We start from the raw sequence: 17,037 nt of genomic DNA, 5'->3' as shown, positions 1-17,037 counted from the left end.
CACTTGATTATATATTGACCTTCTATCTTAATTCTCGATATGCGTATATTTTTATCTAGAGTCACATTCTCAATAAATTGAAGTCGTGTCAAGTCTTATCTATCACCTTTTCTCAATCTTTTCGGCCTATCACTGCCTCTCCTAACTCATGTTACAACTAAGCTCTCATACCTTCTAACTTGCCCGTGCATCCTTGTACACTTCCTTCGCATGTTCGAACTCCACCTCCCAAATATGAGTGTTCTTGACTAGATACCACTCTACTCATACAAATATTATATAACTATATCACTCTGTAGAACTTACATCAATTATATGCATATTGGTCTTTAATAAAGAATGTAGTTCTTTACTATTTGAATAAATTTAAATGATCAAAGATGATTTCAAATATATTTTTTATGTACACAAATAAATATCTTGTATTGAAGAGATTTCATACGATCAACTTAAAAATAAATTTATAAAGAGTTACAAACTTAGTTGATTCGATTATCATAAAATGTCTCCTTTTTTTTAATATAAATTTTTTTAAATAATTAAGTAGGTAATTATATTATTATTTAATTAGTTCCACAAATTCAGGTTCCGAAATCTATGGTACCAAATTCCAACCAAAGAAAATTAAACAAAATAATATCATTTTCCAAACACACCTACACCAAGAAACCAAAATACAATTAATCAACTACCTACCCCCCACCCCGCCCCACCCTCCTTCTATCTCCATCTTCATTTGCATGCATTTGCATGCAAATTCAACATCCTTAATTTTTTTGTGTATTCTTCCTCCTTTTTTTTTCCGAGTAATTTTTCCTCATCCATTGCTGGTTACCCTATAAACGGATACTAGCAATGGATCAGGCCGAACCACCACAACCACAACCATCATCAACACCAAGAACGAGCGTATCATCATCGTCTTCTTCTTCAATACCGGCTCCAACAACAACAACAACTCCGCCATCATCCCTTCTTGAACCGGTTAACTCAACCAAGAAAAAAAACCGGACTAGGGTTTTTCGAGTTTTTCGTAATGTTTTTCGATCGTTCCCGATTATAACACCGGCATGCAGACTCCCTTCCCTACCCGGTGGTCGCTTACCGGATAGTAACAGCCGGATAATAGCCGGTTCAAGAATCACCGGAACGTTGTTCGGATATCGAAAAGGACGTGTTAGTCTTTCCATTCAAGAAAACCCTAGGAATTTTCCTACCGTTGTTGTTGAACTTGCTTTGCAAACAAATGTTTTGCAAAAGGAAATGAATCTAGGCATGGTAAGGTCTTTTTATTCTCTTTAATATCGTTTTCTCTGTCTCAATTTATGTGAAACGGTTCGAAAACCAAATATCGAAATATTTTTCATTTGAATGTATATGTTTTAGGGTAATTAAAGAAACGTTATATATAGTGTTTTCCATTTGTTTGGAAACATTTTCATATTCCTTAAAATTTTAGCTCTAAATTTTGGAAAAAAAAATTATATATTTGAAAACAAGACGTAAAGTACTACCCATACGTTAGCAAAAATATTGTTAATTAATTAAAAATGTTTAGGAAGTATTTTTAAAAGAGAAAAAGAATGTTTGACTTTTGAAAGAGTAATAGTATTACATATTACATAAATTATGATAAAAAGATGTCTTATATATATATTGACATACTATATGTTTGGTTAATCCGAAATAACCTCTTTTATCCACGTCCTCCTTAAACCCTACTTATAACACTACATTTTTGTTATATTTGACTCAAATTGTTTCGTGTGTTTACTTATTTATATGTTTGATTTTAATAAAAATGCTGATTCCTTCACTGATTGAGTCACGACTTCTATTATTGATTAGGTAAGGATTGCATTAGAATGTGAGAAAAGGGATAAAAGGGAGAAGATAAATCTTCTTGAAGAACCATTATGGACCATGTATTGTAATGGTAAAAAAAATGGTTATGGTGTTAAAAGAGAAGCCACAGAAGAAGATCTTAGTGTGATGGAGATTCTTAAGCCGGTGTCGATGGGCGCCGGAGTTTTGCCCGGAAAATCTGACGTGGAAGGGCCGGACGGTGAGATGACATACATGAGGGCACATTTTGAACGTGTGGTTAAATCAAAGGATGCTGAAACCCTATATATGTTGAGCCCAGATGCAAATGATGGACCTGAATTGAGTATTTTCTTTGTAAGAATATAATTGATTAATCATAAAATTATACAATGATATTTGGGTCTTTTTATTGGTATTATTATTACTAATTAGTTGGATGGATCCCTCTAATATATTATTAGGGAGGGAAATTTAATGTAGAGTTTAACTTATATATACATATTGTTTGTGTAATTTTTTATACAATCAAGTCATTTGGGGCAGTGGACGGAACAGAGATGTATGTTTGCTTATAATCAGAGGCGAATCTAGCATTTCAAGAAGATCTGTGCACCATTATCAGGGTCCTAGGTGTAGGGGTTAGGAAAATTAAACTCTTTTTAATAAAAGTTAAAATCTTATGTGTATATATATATATATATATATATATCGAACCAATTGAAAGCCGACAATTATTGATGGCTCGGAAAGAAAGCCGAGTCAGGTCTTCTTCCCTTATCTTTTCTCGAGTTCTCAAATATTTGTTTTTGTCTCTCTTTATTCTATTATTAGTTCTATTGCTTCGATCCAATCATATTTCAGGAAATCAAAACCGAAGTCAATTCATTCAACAAAATCTGTTTGGATCAGATCTACCAGCGACCGATTTATGGAACAAGGAGTTAAGCAAAGACCAAAATATTGATTAAAATCTGGCCGAAATTAGTTTTGTGTTCAATTTGGCGCGATTGAAAGGATTTCTTTCTGCCATCTTTCTTTCCTTTCTCTCTCTCTTCTCTTAGCAAAGGTAGGTGAAAGTGAAGGTACCTTTGGCTTGAAGGTTCACTGAAAGCTTTTGCTTCTTCTTACTAATTACGAAAGGCTTGAAGGTTCACTGAAAGCTTTTGCTTCTTCTTACTAATTACGATGGTTAAAGTAAGAAGTTTGGACAAGTCTCTCTTAGAACTAGCTTTTTGGTTGTGAGTTAAATGCAACTCCTAATTTTACATAATATCATAGTAGGACTAATCTTATCCGTTATGAAACCCCTAAATTAAATTTTTCATATTCTAAATATTCAAAAAGTAAGGTGTTAATCAATGGTTAAAATTAATTCTTATCTCGATATAGTGAGATATATGATCTCTTTAATTTTTAAAATTTGAACAATCCTCCTTTTTTTAGAAAACGCATTTGTCACATGGTGGATATATGAATCATCGATGAAAAAGTACTCGTTGATGAAATTAATTAGCATATAAGGAATTAATTCCGTGCAATAATGTAAATAGTTATCATCACACGTAAGATATGCAATTTTTGTGTGGTCCTAATTGTACCAAAAAAAAGTTATGTGGTCATAATTGTACATAAAGAAAAGTTATGTGGTCCTAATTTCACCCAAAAAAAGTTGTGTGGTCCTAATTAATTGCTTCTTTTTTTGCATTATTACAAGTTTTCTGACTCAAAAATAATTCTTTTTTACGAACTGTCAAAATCCTCTCTTACTTTACCATCTTATCTTGATAGAGAGTAAAAAGGTGTATTTTTTGTGTATCAATATAATATGATTTGATATAGAAATTTTTTCATGATATAATATGATTTTATTAGAAATTTTAAAATTAAATAGAAATATAATATTCTTAATGAGACAGATTAAAAAGAGAATTAAATATATATTACATAAATTAAGATAAAAGAATAACGTTTATAACAAACTAAAATTTCCTTTAAGAATTAAATTAGTTTCATCCATTGATTTGATAAAAATATTTATATAATTAGGTTTCAAATAAAATAATTACAAGTATTAATAACCTTTTTGGTTTTTAGGTTAATTATTTGAAATTTTTTATCCTTTAACCAATTTAGATCTATTGTTTCCTCAATGATGGTAGTATCAAGTAATTTCTGTCAAACTCTAATATGATTCGATTTATAAGTATTTTTCATAAAATATGAGCAAAATCTTAAATTCTTTAACAATCAAATCAGTGGTTTAAAATACGTTTTTTGGGCGAGTCTTGCAGCGGAGCTTACAAAAAACGCTCTGAGGCGTAAATAAAAGACGTAGATCCATAAAGTGTAAGTCCTAAAGTTTGAGGTTTAAGCCTCGAGAATAAAAACATAAGTCCTGGACGTAAAAATGTACATCGAACGTTTTTACTTTATTTTTCAAAACTTATTTTGCTTTAAATCATATTTTTACTATTGGTGTATGATATTTCTCAAATAGTAATCATAATTTTTTTTTTCTTCATTATTGATTATTAATACTTATCTCAAATTAAAATCATAAATCATTGAAATATTTACTTTTGCTTATTCTATTAGTAATAAAACTATAAAATTGAATATACATAAAACTACGCCTCATAGATCCACCGGACTTACGCCCCATGTCTCAGGGCTTATGCCTCGCCCTGTACTGTATAAAACGTCTCGCCTCACGCTCCCGCCTTTTAAAACACTGGCTCAAATCTTCATTTAGAAGGAAGCTGATGATTAGAACATGTCAAAGGAACAAGTCTAACGAAACTGATTGACAGTTTAATCCTTGTGTGACTCTAACTCTACAACAACGTTGTAAGCACGTCAGTCAATTTTGTTGGATTTGTTCCTCGAACATGTTCCAATCACCAGCTTCCTTCATCTTCAACATTTCCCTATAGACACGTCAATCAATTTTGTTGGACATGATTCTTTGACATGTCATTCATCAGCTTCTTTCTTCTTCAACATTTTCTAAACGGATTCCTCCTCTATTTGGCTCTTCCTCTAAAGGATAGTTGTACAACAAGTGCATAATATCCATAAATTTTATCATCCACTTGATGAATTGATTTCAAGATATAAACTTTTTTTATTACAATGGGTTGTTCAAAAAGTGTTTTCCATCTTTCATTTTTATACAAATTTTTTCTTAAAAAATTGCATTAAGATCGTCTCATTTTAAACGTGGAAAGGATATTATTTCCAACTCATAAAAGTTAGAGAGTAAAGTAAAATATAGTCAAAATTTGATTATGATATACACATCGACTTTCCACATTGAAGTTGGACCCATTAAAATTGATATACAATTTCACCAGCAAAACAAATTTCTACGCGATAGGAACAAAAATAGGAAAAGGGTCAGATATATTCGTAATTTTCTTATTTTTGAATTGATATATTTTTCGTCACAAAAGTGGAATATATAACTTAAGTGTCATACAAATAACTTATATATATCATTTTTCTCATCCTTCTCACGTGTATTCTTTTGAGCTTCTTTGATTTTAATGTTAATTTAAATTTATTATTTTGATGGTCAAATCATTTATCACTAATTTTCTTGTAAAAATTTTCATGTATGCCCTATTTTTAAAAAAACCTTTTTAAAGATGCAAAAAATAAATAACAATATAGCCAGAAAGAATAGGTTAAAATTTTTGGTTACTTTTTTATTTCTCTTTTTTCTATTCATATTCTTTTTTTCTTATTTCTCATATATTTACATTAAAGAATATTGCGAGTTTGAGTCACTAAGAAAGCAAAACGGATAAGACCTCCTGAGAAGGAGTAACAAAAAGCAATGAAAGAGAAAATAAAATAAGAACAAAAGACTCAATAATGATAATCAACTTAAAGAAGTAAAAAAAAAATTCATAAGGAATTTATTTAACATTAAAAATAAAAAAATTAAAATTAATTTTTTACTTCAAATGTTAGATAAGAAGTTATATGTGAGCCATTTTTATAATAAATATAGTACATGTGAGTTATTTTTATAATGATAAAGGTAAATATAAATCTCTTTTATAATAAGGAGTATATCAAATCTAAACAACAAAATTGAAAAATATATCAGTTCATTTTTCCATAAATATATTTAATCATATATCCAGGGGCGAACCCACATGGTGTCCGCCGGGTGCTCGAGCACCCATTAACTTTGTTACAAAATATATATATCTATGTAGAAATCGATAGATATTTGTATAAAATTAACATAGAGCGCCCAATGAATAAATCATATAGTTGATCCAATGATTCTAGGATGGATACTTAAAACTTTTTTAGTATTGCTGTACCAAGGTCGAATCTTATTGTTAACACATATTTTTTACAGAGCACCCACAACCTTAAAATAATGCAACGACCAAAATTGTGATTATGCCTGATTTAGTATTAATATGATTCAAATGATTACTTCATTCGTCCACTTTTATTTGCCATACATTTTTTAAAAATTAATTTGACTAATTTTTAAAGTTAAATTAAATTACATTAACTCATATTTTAAACAAAAGAATTAGATATCCAAAAACTATATGAAAAGTACTATAGATTACAATTTTTTACATATAATATAAAGAAAAAATGCATCTTAAAATATTAGTCAAAGTTCTTATAACTTAATTATAAAAATAGAAATTGTGACAAACAATAATTAAAGAAGAAAGTTCGAATTTACTCTCAAACTTTATAATTCCAATATAATATACATTAATTTTTATTAAACTAATATATGTAACTTAAGTAATATGTCGTGTAAGTATAAGAAACTCTCCCAAATAGGATTTACATGTAAATTCAGATTAGTTAAATTTTAATGTGAATATATATTTCACGTGAAATAATAAATCAAAAAAACAAAAAGAATGTCAACTTTTTAAAATTAAATTTGATATTTGGTTTAACTCGATTTTCCATGAACACCCTTAGTGATGAGTATATAAAGCTCAGCTCATGAAGAGTTGAAATAAACTAAGAAAACCATGGGAACTCCTTCATATGATATCAAAAACAAAGGTATCATTTCTTTATATGCCTAAGTATATATTTATTTATATATTTTGTAACTAAAATTTTATATTAAAATCAACAAGTGAGAGTTTAACAAAAATCATATTAAAGAAAAAAAATATATTAATTTTTAATCATGGTATTATCCTCCAGGAGATGACATGCAAGAAGAACCAAAGGTGAAACTTCACCATGAGAAGGTAACTTTAGTTTCTCCTTTTTCTTTTTTCAACTTCTTTATATATTATTTTTGTAAATTTTTTTATATTATAATGTTCAAATGGTCTCATTTTCTAATTAATAATGTGTCTGAATCGCCATGTTATTTATGTTAGATTTAATACATTAATAACATTGTTAGTAAATGTTAGAATACTGACTCCCAAATTCGCTTAAGGAACAAGTATATTTCATGTGTTTCTTTGCAGATAACAATAATTATGTTTTGTAAAGCAAATAAAATAATAACATAATATTTTATCGTAGAAAACTCCAACTCATTATTTAGATATTTAGATTATGATTTGCTTTAATTATACTTTTTTAAACATGATAAATTATTTCTGTTAGACATTTTCGATTCATTTTTTTTTTTACAAAAATTGTATTTGCTCTCAAACGTTTACTAGTTAGTTAAGTTAACTATACAAAATATGTCATCTCATTTGATTATATACATCAGGCTCAATTAAAACATATTGGAGATATGGAGATTTTACGATTCATTAACACTAATGTGTATAGTTAGAAAATGTGAAATATTTCAAATGGTTAACTTTTCTGTATAATTGACATTTGAAACTATATGTTTAATTATAACAAACCGTAATCAAATGTTCAAATAAAATTGAATGACAATAGGTATAAGGAGCTATCAATATATTAGCTCTTCTTGATTCAACTTATTTACCGTTATAATTAAATAATGACTCGTTAATTGATTTAATTTTTTTACTCACGTGAAATGATTTAATCAACTCATTTATCACCCTTATTTACGACTCATGTAGAATAATGTTCTTTATACTTGTATACAATTTACTCGGATATTTTTTTTAAATTTTTTTTTATGTTTAATTAAATACTATTAAAATGAAGAAATATTATTTATAATTGAAGAATATTGAATTTTTTTTCCATCAAAATTTACAGGGAGGAGATGAAAAGGAAAAAATAATTGAAAAAGAGACTCCATCCCAAGATATCAACAACAAAGATACCATCTCTTCATATGTTTTAAGTATTTAATTTTTTTCAATCTTTTTTTTTTCTCATCTTCTTATTTTAATCATCTAAAAGAAATTATTATTATGTTTTTTTTTAACTTTAATTATAATATTATCCAGCAGGAGATGATACACAAGAAATACCAAAGATGGAACATGAGGAGGTAACTATATATTTCAATTTATTTACTAATTTATAAATAATGACTTATTCATTGATTCAATTTATTTTAATTCGTTTGAAATCAAACTAAGGTTACCATATTATCACCCCACTCCCTCCACTACTCATTTAAAATGATGGTTTGATACTTTGCATGCAATTTTGTTTATTCATAAGTCATTTATTTTTCAAAAATTTTATGTTCAGTTAAACGTTTGCATACAATTTTGTTTATACATAATTCATCTATTTCTTTTAAAATTTTATGTTCAGTTAAACGATTGCATACAATTTTGTTCATACATAAGTCATCTATTTTTTTAAAAAAAAATTATGTTCAGTTAACGTTTGCATACAATTTTGTTCATACATAATTCATCTATTTTTTTAAAATTTTATGATCAGTTAAACTTTTATATACAATTTTGCTCGTACATAAGTCATCTATTTTTTTAAAATTTTATGTTCAGTTAAACGTAATAAATAAAATTAGACAGAGGAAATATTATTTATTATTAAAGGATATTACAGGGAGGATATGTAAAGGAGAAAATTGTTGAAAAGGAGACTATATCCCAATATATCATCAAGATTGAAGGTATAATCTATTTATATGTGTCTAAATATTTAATTTTATTTTTATTTTTCAGATTTTTTAGTAAGGGATTTTTTTATTTTTTTTCAAAAAATGTGAATCATTTTCAAGAAGTTAATATTATTTTTGGTAACTTTAATCTTGATATATTATTCTCCAGGAGATGATGATGCACAAGAAAAACTAAAGGTTGAGTATGAGGAGGTAACTTTAATTTCTTCTTTGACTTTTTATTTATTATTTTTGTATATTTTACTGTCTATTTATTTCATATTCACAAATTATATTTATCACATATATATTGCTTTATTTTCTTCAAAATTACAGGAAGAATATGAAAAAGAGAAAATAGTTGAAAAAGAGACTCCATCCCAAGATATCAACAACAAAGGTATATATCATATCTTCATATGCCTAAGATTTTATTTTCTTCTTATTTTTCATATTATTTTTATTTAACTAAATTTAGTATGAAACCTTTTTTTTTTTAAAAAAATCATCTTAAATAAAATATTATTTTTGGGTGACTCAAATCATTGACCTTATATATTCTCCAGGAGATGATGCACAAGAAAAACCAAAGGTGGAACATGAGGTAACTACTTATATTTTTCTCTCTCTTTATTACATAAAATCACATTAGTTATATGATAATTGGCTATGCTAATAATAAAAAAACAATTAATATATTTATAGGAATTTAAACAGGGTGGAGTGTCCATGATCTTTATTTTTATCTTGTAAAGTTACTAAGACTATTTCCAAATAGACCTTTAGTTTGAGCAAAATCTATCAGAAAATACGATAATAAAGAAGTCACGCTGAAAATAAAATATTAATTTTGTGACGTGAAAGCAATATCAAGAGCCCCGTCAATTTGTTGTATTATGTCAGATGCAACATCCTTCTTTCTTCTCGTGAAGTATAGGAGCGCTTAGCACACATCTCAACATAATGCGCGATAATAACGTTTTAATGGTGAATCTATCGGTATCATAACAATAGTATACAACTTTAAACCTAATGATCGTCTAGCTAGTAATCTTTCAAAATGAGGGACCCTAATTACTGACAAAATTTGTGTCTAACATAACTTATGTACCATAACAATAATATATCTTGTGTAATTTATGAGTGAAGGTAGGGTTTGAAATTAAACATAATCAATAAAATTGGACAAAGAAGATATTATTTATTAATTGAAAGATATTAATAGTTTTTTTCTTCAAAATTACAGGAAGGAGATGACAAAGAGACTCCATCACAAGATATCATCAAGATGGAAGGTATCAATCTATTTATATTTTTTATAAGTATTTTTTTCTTACAATTTTTTTATTTCCTTTGGTATATATGAAACTATTTTTTTTAACCATCTTTAAAAAAAAATAATACTTATGTATAACTATAATCATGATATTATCATCCAGGGGAGGGTGCACTAGAAATAACAAAGGTGGTATGTGAGGTAACTAAATTTCTTCTTCCAATTTTTCTATACATTATGTTTGTATTTTTTTTTTTTGGATTCATTCGAACTTTCTTCGATAGAAAGTCTTGCTATCTATATACGATTAAAATTATATTGAGTTTACGATAAAAATATATTTAAACAATTCTTTTTTTAATTTCATATCTAAACTATTGAAAATGTGTCTGCCCTCGTAACCTCGGTACAAAGCCAACTAGAACCACATTTTAAATGATTAAAAAAATCTTTTGAAAGTGTGAGAAATACGCTGAAACTATCGCTTATTATTTTATTTTTACGTATATGCAATAGACAATATTGAATCCTCTTCTATTTATTCGTATGTTTACTTCCTCACATATCAAATCTCTTAGTAAAAATTCTGACTTCACCACTGTATATATCTTTTATTTTGATTTTTGATTGCATTTCATTTGTTTAGTTATAATAACTAATAAGGGTCTTTTATTTTATTTATAGCATGATGCTACTATTTTTTGGACACTACAAGGAGCATACAATTCAAATCTCAAACTTTTTTATATTTTTTTTCTATATTTTTTATTATAAAAGGATATTAATTTCTTTTTTCTTTCAAATACAGAAAATTATAGTACGAGAAGATCTTGCTGTTCAATCAAAACCTCCATCAAAGCGTGATCCTCCCAAAATGCAAACAGACAATAATAAACTCTAGAAACATCCAAAAAAAATTAATAAATAAAAAATTATAATTCAGAACGATAAAGTAAAAATTCTGAATTTGTCTCCCGTTAGAAAAGTAACTTCAAATAAATATTTGTCTTTCTTTGTATTTTCAAAGTGTAATTTGGTTATTGTACTTTGAGAAGCTTTCTTTAGATTGTTATGTACTTGTATTGCTTCCTTTCTTTTGGCTTATTTATATAATATAAATAAAAAATAAATAAATATCTAATGATAATTACTTTCTTTCCTTTTATTTATGGGAAAATGGTCTGCTATACCCCTCAACTTTGTCATTTAGAGTTGATATACCCCTCGTTATAAAAGTGGCTCATACATACCCCTACTTGTAAACAAATGGCTCACATATACCCTTTTCCTCTAACGGAAATGAAAAAAATAATAATTTTAATCTAAATTTTTATTATTTTTTTCTAAAAAATATAATCCCATATGAGTAAATTTAATCCTTGTCAAACATATTTTTTTGATTCTTTTTTGTTTTAATGACTAATTTATAATTATTATTTTGATAATCAAATTTATTTATGTTTCACTAATATTCTTGTAAAACTTATTATAGATGACCAAATTTTTTCTTCGAATACGAAATTAAATTACAATACACACAAAAAAATAGTTTAAATTTTTTTCTTTAAACTAAGGAATGAAAGAAAAAACAAAATAAGAATAAGAAACTCAAATAATTATAATAAAAGAAGTCAAAAAATAATTTATGTATGAAAAAAATTAAAATATACCTTGAACTTTGATAAAAGAATCATATATACCACTAAATAATTTTTTTTTAAAAATTAGAAGTAACAAATATAAATTTAAAATTAATTTTTTAATTTCCGTTAAATGAAGGGTATATGTGAGCCATTTTGTAACGGTAGGGGTATGTGTGAGTCGTTTATATAACGGTAAGGACATATATGAGCCACTTTTATAACGAGGGGTATATCAGCTCTAAATGACAAAGTTAAAGGGTATATAAGACCCTTTTCCCTTTATTTATTAGGGAGATTTAAGTGTTTTAGATAACAAATTTACATTATTTTAATTTTTGAATTTTGTATTTAAATTATAGTATGTTTAGAATCAACCAAAAAATTAAATAAATAAATAAATATATATATTATCATTATGTATATATAGATATCGCTAAAGGCTAAACATTAACTCAACAACCCCAATATTTTTGGCCCTTTTTCATAAAAGAGAAATTTAATAAAAAACACACTTTCTTTAATTTTATTTGTTTGTTTTATTTTAACTTGATAAAAATATTAAATAGTCAAAAATATTATTTCATTAAAATTAAAAATATATTAATAAAATATTTTTTAATTTAATGATCTTTAATATATTACGTGTAAAAAATAAAAATAAAAAATCACTTATCTAAAACAATTTTAATAAATATAGATCAAACAAATTTCGAAGAGACAACAAGTAGTGGTAGTCAAGTAGCAAATAATCAAAACTTGAATTAAAAAAAATGAATAACCGTGCAAAAAAGTAAAATAAAAATTGTCAAAAGCTGAAATTATTTTATTTTCGTGCTTTTGTCATCATTAATATTTGTCGTGATCTTCTATGAGAATCAAACTTTAGATCTATTATTGTGAAAAAAAAAATATCTTATTGATATTACAATATTAATTAAAACTTTAGGGTAAATAATTGATGTGTATATATAAAGCTCATAACTGATATTATCCATTCAAATCAAATAAAATCAAAAAAATCTATGGCAACTGCTTTATTTATCCAAGATATCAAGAACAAATTTCTAGATCTAATTAAATTCCTTATTTCATTTGGTAAAGGTATTTATTTTCTTCTTCTTTTTTAATCTTTAGTAAAGAAATAGAAAATCTTTTATCTTAAAGGAGTTTATTTTTGTAAAACTTTGATCATGATATTATTTCCAGGAAATGATGGGAATGAAAATTTAAACATTGAAAATGAGAAGGTAATTTTAATTTTTTCTTGTTAATTTTTTTTTCAATATTAGCAATTGAAATCTTTGTAGTATTTAATATTTTGTTTTGTTTTTCTCCTTTCATTGAATTCCTTAACACTTTATTTACTTCTACTTCAATCTTTTTGCTTGTGAGTGGAAAATATATTTATATTGAAAGTTAATAATGAATTAGCATATAAGAAGGTATTAAGATTAAAATTTTTAGTATTGACAATTAATTTCAGAAATTTTTAGTGATTTAGGAATTAAGTACTTAGATATATTTTAATTTGTAATATTATATATTTTATCAGATTTTGGTGCGATCAAATATGAAATATTCATATCTCAGAATATACGAAATCGAAATTGTTCTAGATAATTGCATTCGGTGGATTCACATTTATCTTAATTAGATGCATAACAAATCTCACTCACCTGTCAGCTTCTCTCTCATCTCGTAGCTGCTCTCCTATATACCCAGATATCGAATCACACCTAGATATATAATTTGCGTATTTAGTGTTATTCATATGTATCTGAGATATATAGCAACATCTTGCTTACCTCTCTTTCTATTTTAGTATATATAGTAACAAAAATACATGTATATTGTATTTAAGTGTAGTATTTTTAATTTATGATAGAAAACTCTTAATTAGTAATAAAATACATAACATTTTAATACTATAATTATAATAATAATATATGATAATTAAGAATATTTTATTATATAGTTTTATCTCCTTTAAAATATAATTATGATATTTGATAAAACATAGGGGTATTTTCTTAAATTATGACTTCTGTTCTATCAGTTTTATTTTCATTTTGGATCATTCAAGGAGATACTTTTTGTGTTTATTTTTTCGTATTTATCAGTAAAGAATAATTTTAATTATTTCAAATTAATTACAGGGAATAAATGAAGAAGAAAAAGGAGCTTTTATAATGTCAACAATAGCAAGACGTTCAACACGTCCAGGAAAACGTAAACCTCCTCGTTTTCAGACTGGAAATAATATTTCTTAGCTGTAAAAATAATAATTAAATTTGTAGATTTTGAAAATATTTCAATTTTTATGGTTTTTTAAATGTAATTTGACGAGTAAAGTTTATTTTAGTGGTGAAACACCTCTACTATCAATTAATAAATTAAAGGTTCAGGTTACAACTTTTTAATTTTCTATTGAACTCTACTCAGTAGAGGTACTCGATTAAATTGGAATAATAATCGATTTTTAGGTTTCATCGTAAGTCTTTATGTAAATCAATAATTCAAATCGCCCCAAAGGTAGAACAATTTTCCATTTTGATAATTCTAGACCTATAGAATGCAAAATATATTTTTTCTCACTATATTCGATGCAAAATATATTTTTTCTCACTATATTCATAGTGTATGATATAAATATGTTCCTCATTTCGAAGGCAGCCTGAGTAAGGGATTTTATCATAATTTTTATATTCATAATTTTACTTTTATTTTTTTTTCTGTCTTATTTTTTAAGATTACAAATTTCAAAAGATTTTTCTAATTTTGGAAGCTTTTATCTAACAAATAAGATGAATCAATATATATGATCAAGTGAGAAATTAAGTACCTGATTTTGTTTTTTTTTAAACCCCAACTATTTTAGATTATTATTTTTCAAGTGTTGGTTACATCATTATAATCTAGAGGTTTCGAGTTCGAGCTCTTTTGGTTATGAAGTCGTCTTTGTTAGGAAGTGCTTTATTCTCCTCTCCAACACAAATCCAAATTTAATGAGACTCTAATATAGATATCAGACACAAAATTAAAAAAAAATCCACTTAAATAAAGTCAAGTTTTTTTACTTATTTTTAGTTTCAATGGATATATACCACTATATTCTAACTTAGCCGAGCTACCCAGAATTATATTTTTTTTAAAAAAAAAAAACTTGATCCTTAACATTAAATTATTGTGGAAAATTAAGAAGCATATAATTGATCAAAATTTTAAAAAAAATTAATAAAAGATATATTAAATAAATCACCTCTTGATTATTTTTTCTTTAAAGATTACACAACCACACCACAAAAATTAGAAATAAATATTTAAAGGAAGAGACTAGTATGAAGTGAGTACAATAGTAGTGTTTGACCAAAAAAATAAAAGAAATCAATAATGCATTTGCTCTTTGAAGGAGTCAAAACTGTCATTCCTGTTTTTAAATAAATTAATATCAATTTTGAGCCAGAAATAAATTAATATCAATTTTAAATGATAATAGCATATTTATTGTGATTACTAAATGATAATAGCATACTTATTGTGATGCTCGCTGAATATAAGTAATTTATCTAAATAGAAAGAGTAAGGTCAAATCCTAGCGTCTCAACCATACCATTATTCTTATTTTTCGTCTGCAAATTGCACTCTCTCCCTCTTTTTCTCGGTTCATAGGTTTGTATCTCATCGATATCTATTTTAAAAGAAAGACGTATTAAAAATATAATTAAAAAAATATAAGTGTATTTTAATTTTTATTTAACAAACATTTACTCCAGCACTTTCATTATTTATGTATTCTATTTTATAAACCTAATTAGAAAACTCAACCTCTTCCCCGCAATATATAAAAGAAAATAAGAACATGTTGAATAATGCACTTCCATATAACGAGGAATAACTTTTGCAAGATCTATATTAGAAAAAAGTATTAGTAATGCAACAATAATATAAAAGTTTTGTCTAAAAATAATAATAATATAGAAGTTACTAAAATAAAACATATATATATATAAATGAACCTTATTATTATGTACTAATACATCAAAATAGGAAATGTGAGACTTGTAACCGCTACAATGAAAGGTTTCAAAATCTAAACATGTTAGCTAGCTAGTAAATTTTGATCTTTATAATTCATTAACTTATTTGTATATTCACTTTTTATATATATATATATATATATTGAATTTTTCTTAGTGAAAATTTCTGGTTACGTCCTTGACTACTTTGTTAGCTATTAAATTGATCTCTATATCCAAATAGCATTAGCCTTTAGAAGCAATTTTTTAAGCTTGCCTCTAACATTAAGACTTATAATCTCATTTGAACCACCAACAAACTCTTCTCCAATAAACACTGCTGGCACACTTGATTTACACCCTAGTAATTCAATCAATGCCTTCTCCATTTCCTTCCCATTTGAAAGTTTATCGAGCTCGTAAACCATAGGGTTTGCTCCAAAACCTCGAATTAGGGTTTCGATGCTGTGAGAGATGCAACAAGTGCTCTTGCTAAGAATCACCACTGGACTCTCTGATCCCAACTTCATCACCATATCCATGATAACTTAGACCTTGATTAAAATTTTTTATATGGTTTTACTATAAGCTATATGTATATAGAAAGTTAGTGTGTGTGAATATGTTTTAAGTGAAAAAATAAAAAGAAGTTTTGTAGCTTGTAGTGAGTTTGAGACTTTAAATTTGTTATGAGGAACATGAAGTTGTAGAAGGGTATATATAAGGTTTAATATATATATTAAATTGATGAAAAAAGGACAAAATAATAAAGGATTGCAAAAAGGAGAAGACGGTGGATATGCAAATTATATATTCCTTGAGCATATATGTCAAGGGAATATCGTAGATCGTACCCTATAATATAAAGTAAATCGAGGTGTGTTTGTTTTAGATGAGATGATCATACAAATTAGTGTAAATTATATAAATCTCATAGTTTTAAGAAAAAATTATATGAATTGGTACATTTTAATAAATAATTATTGATTTTAGCGATATTTTTTTATTTATTATTAGTTATAACAATACTATGTTAAATCTGTAAATATGTATTAAAAATGAATTATGTATGTAATATATATGAATTATAATTGTTTTTTGAAATATATTATGTTTGTTTGGTAAAAAATTGACACATTGTATTATAAGTGTATTAAAATGTGTTATAAACGTATTATCCATCATTAAAATTCGTATTATATGTGAATAATAAATTATTTTTTATAATATATATTAAATTTGTATTAT

At 26.1% G+C, this 17,037-nt stretch overlaps 3 protein-coding genes and 1 long non-coding RNA gene across 5 annotated transcripts; 3 read left to right on the top strand and 1 right to left on the bottom strand.

Moving 5' to 3' along the window:
• Nucleotides 1-690: 690 nt before the first annotated feature.
• LOC101250992 (protein MIZU-KUSSEI 1-like) lies at nucleotides 691-2,379 on the top strand. The gene is made up of 2 exons (XM_069298295.1): nucleotides 691-1,283; nucleotides 1,854-2,379. The coding sequence occupies exons 1-2, from the start codon at nucleotides 856-858 to the stop codon at nucleotides 2,191-2,193; spliced, it is 768 nt and encodes a 255-aa protein (XP_069154396.1). The 5' UTR covers nucleotides 691-855; the 3' UTR covers nucleotides 2,194-2,379.
• Nucleotides 2,380-6,747: 4,368 nt separating this feature from the next.
• Nucleotides 6,748-11,271, top strand: LOC543989 (systemin). 2 transcript variants are annotated; one of them, NM_001309167.1, is made up of 11 exons: nucleotides 6,748-6,885; nucleotides 7,033-7,079; nucleotides 8,032-8,119; nucleotides 8,229-8,269; nucleotides 8,800-8,866; nucleotides 9,024-9,067; nucleotides 9,191-9,254; nucleotides 9,421-9,458; nucleotides 10,101-10,149; nucleotides 10,294-10,331; nucleotides 10,939-11,271. In NM_001309167.1, exons 1-11 carry the CDS (start codon nucleotides 6,852-6,854, stop codon nucleotides 11,029-11,031), a joined length of 603 nt encoding a protein of 200 aa, NP_001296096.1. In that variant the 5' UTR covers nucleotides 6,748-6,851; the 3' UTR covers nucleotides 11,032-11,271. The 2 variants fall into 2 exon arrangements, with proteins under 2 accessions (NP_001296096.1, NP_001296103.1); NM_001309174.1 differs by having other exon boundaries at nucleotides 6,775-6,885; nucleotides 8,226-8,269; nucleotides 10,939-11,223.
• A 1,423-nt stretch (nucleotides 11,272-12,694) lies between these two features.
• On the top strand, nucleotides 12,695-14,193 carry LOC138348719 (uncharacterized). The gene is made up of 3 exons (XR_011221428.1): nucleotides 12,695-12,874; nucleotides 12,980-13,020; nucleotides 13,930-14,193. It is a non-coding gene; the product is annotated as an uncharacterized lncRNA (long non-coding RNA).
• A 1,696-nt stretch (nucleotides 14,194-15,889) lies between these two features.
• Nucleotides 15,890-16,460, bottom strand: LOC101251885 (monothiol glutaredoxin-S6-like). Its single transcript, XM_004239957.5, has one exon. It carries the CDS (start codon nucleotides 16,329-16,331, stop codon nucleotides 16,020-16,022), a length of 312 nt encoding a protein of 103 aa, XP_004240005.1. The 5' UTR covers nucleotides 16,332-16,460; the 3' UTR covers nucleotides 15,890-16,019.
• Nucleotides 16,461-17,037: the final 577 nt, after the last annotated feature.

The sequence above is a fragment of the Solanum lycopersicum genome, chromosome 5 (assembly GCF_036512215.1).
Source record: "Solanum lycopersicum chromosome 5, SLM_r2.1".
Classification (NCBI taxonomy): Eukaryota; Viridiplantae; Streptophyta; class Magnoliopsida; order Solanales; family Solanaceae; genus Solanum; species Solanum lycopersicum.
The sequence above is the reverse complement of the archived record's forward strand: the minus strand, read 5'-3'. Positions and strand labels throughout refer to the sequence as shown.

What these genes read in the sequence shown, in the direction of transcription:
- LOC101250992 (XM_069298295.1), top strand. Translation starts at nt 856, where the DNA reads ATGGATCAGGCCGAACCACCACAACCACAACCATCATCAACACCAAGA. An exon ending in ATGAATCTAGGCATGGTAAG is followed by an intron (nt 1,284 to 1,853) that starts GTCTTTTTATTC and finishes TGATTAGGTAAG; the next exon opens with GATTGCATTAGAATGTGAGA.
- LOC543989 (NM_001309174.1), top strand. Translation starts at nt 6,852, where the DNA reads ATGGGAACTCCTTCATATGATATCAAAAACAAAG. An exon ending in TAAAGGTTGAGTATGAGGAG is followed by an intron (nt 9,068 to 9,190) that starts GTAACTTTAATT and finishes TCAAAATTACAG; the next exon opens with GAAGAATATGAAAAAGAGAA. An exon ending in AACCAAAGGTGGAACATGAG is followed by an intron (nt 9,459 to 10,100) that starts GTAACTACTTAT and finishes TCAAAATTACAG; the next exon opens with GAAGGAGATGACAAAGAGAC.
- LOC101251885 (XM_004239957.5), bottom strand. Translation starts at nt 16,331, where the DNA reads ATGGATATGGTGATGAAGTTGGGATCAGAGAGTCCAGTGGTGATTCTT.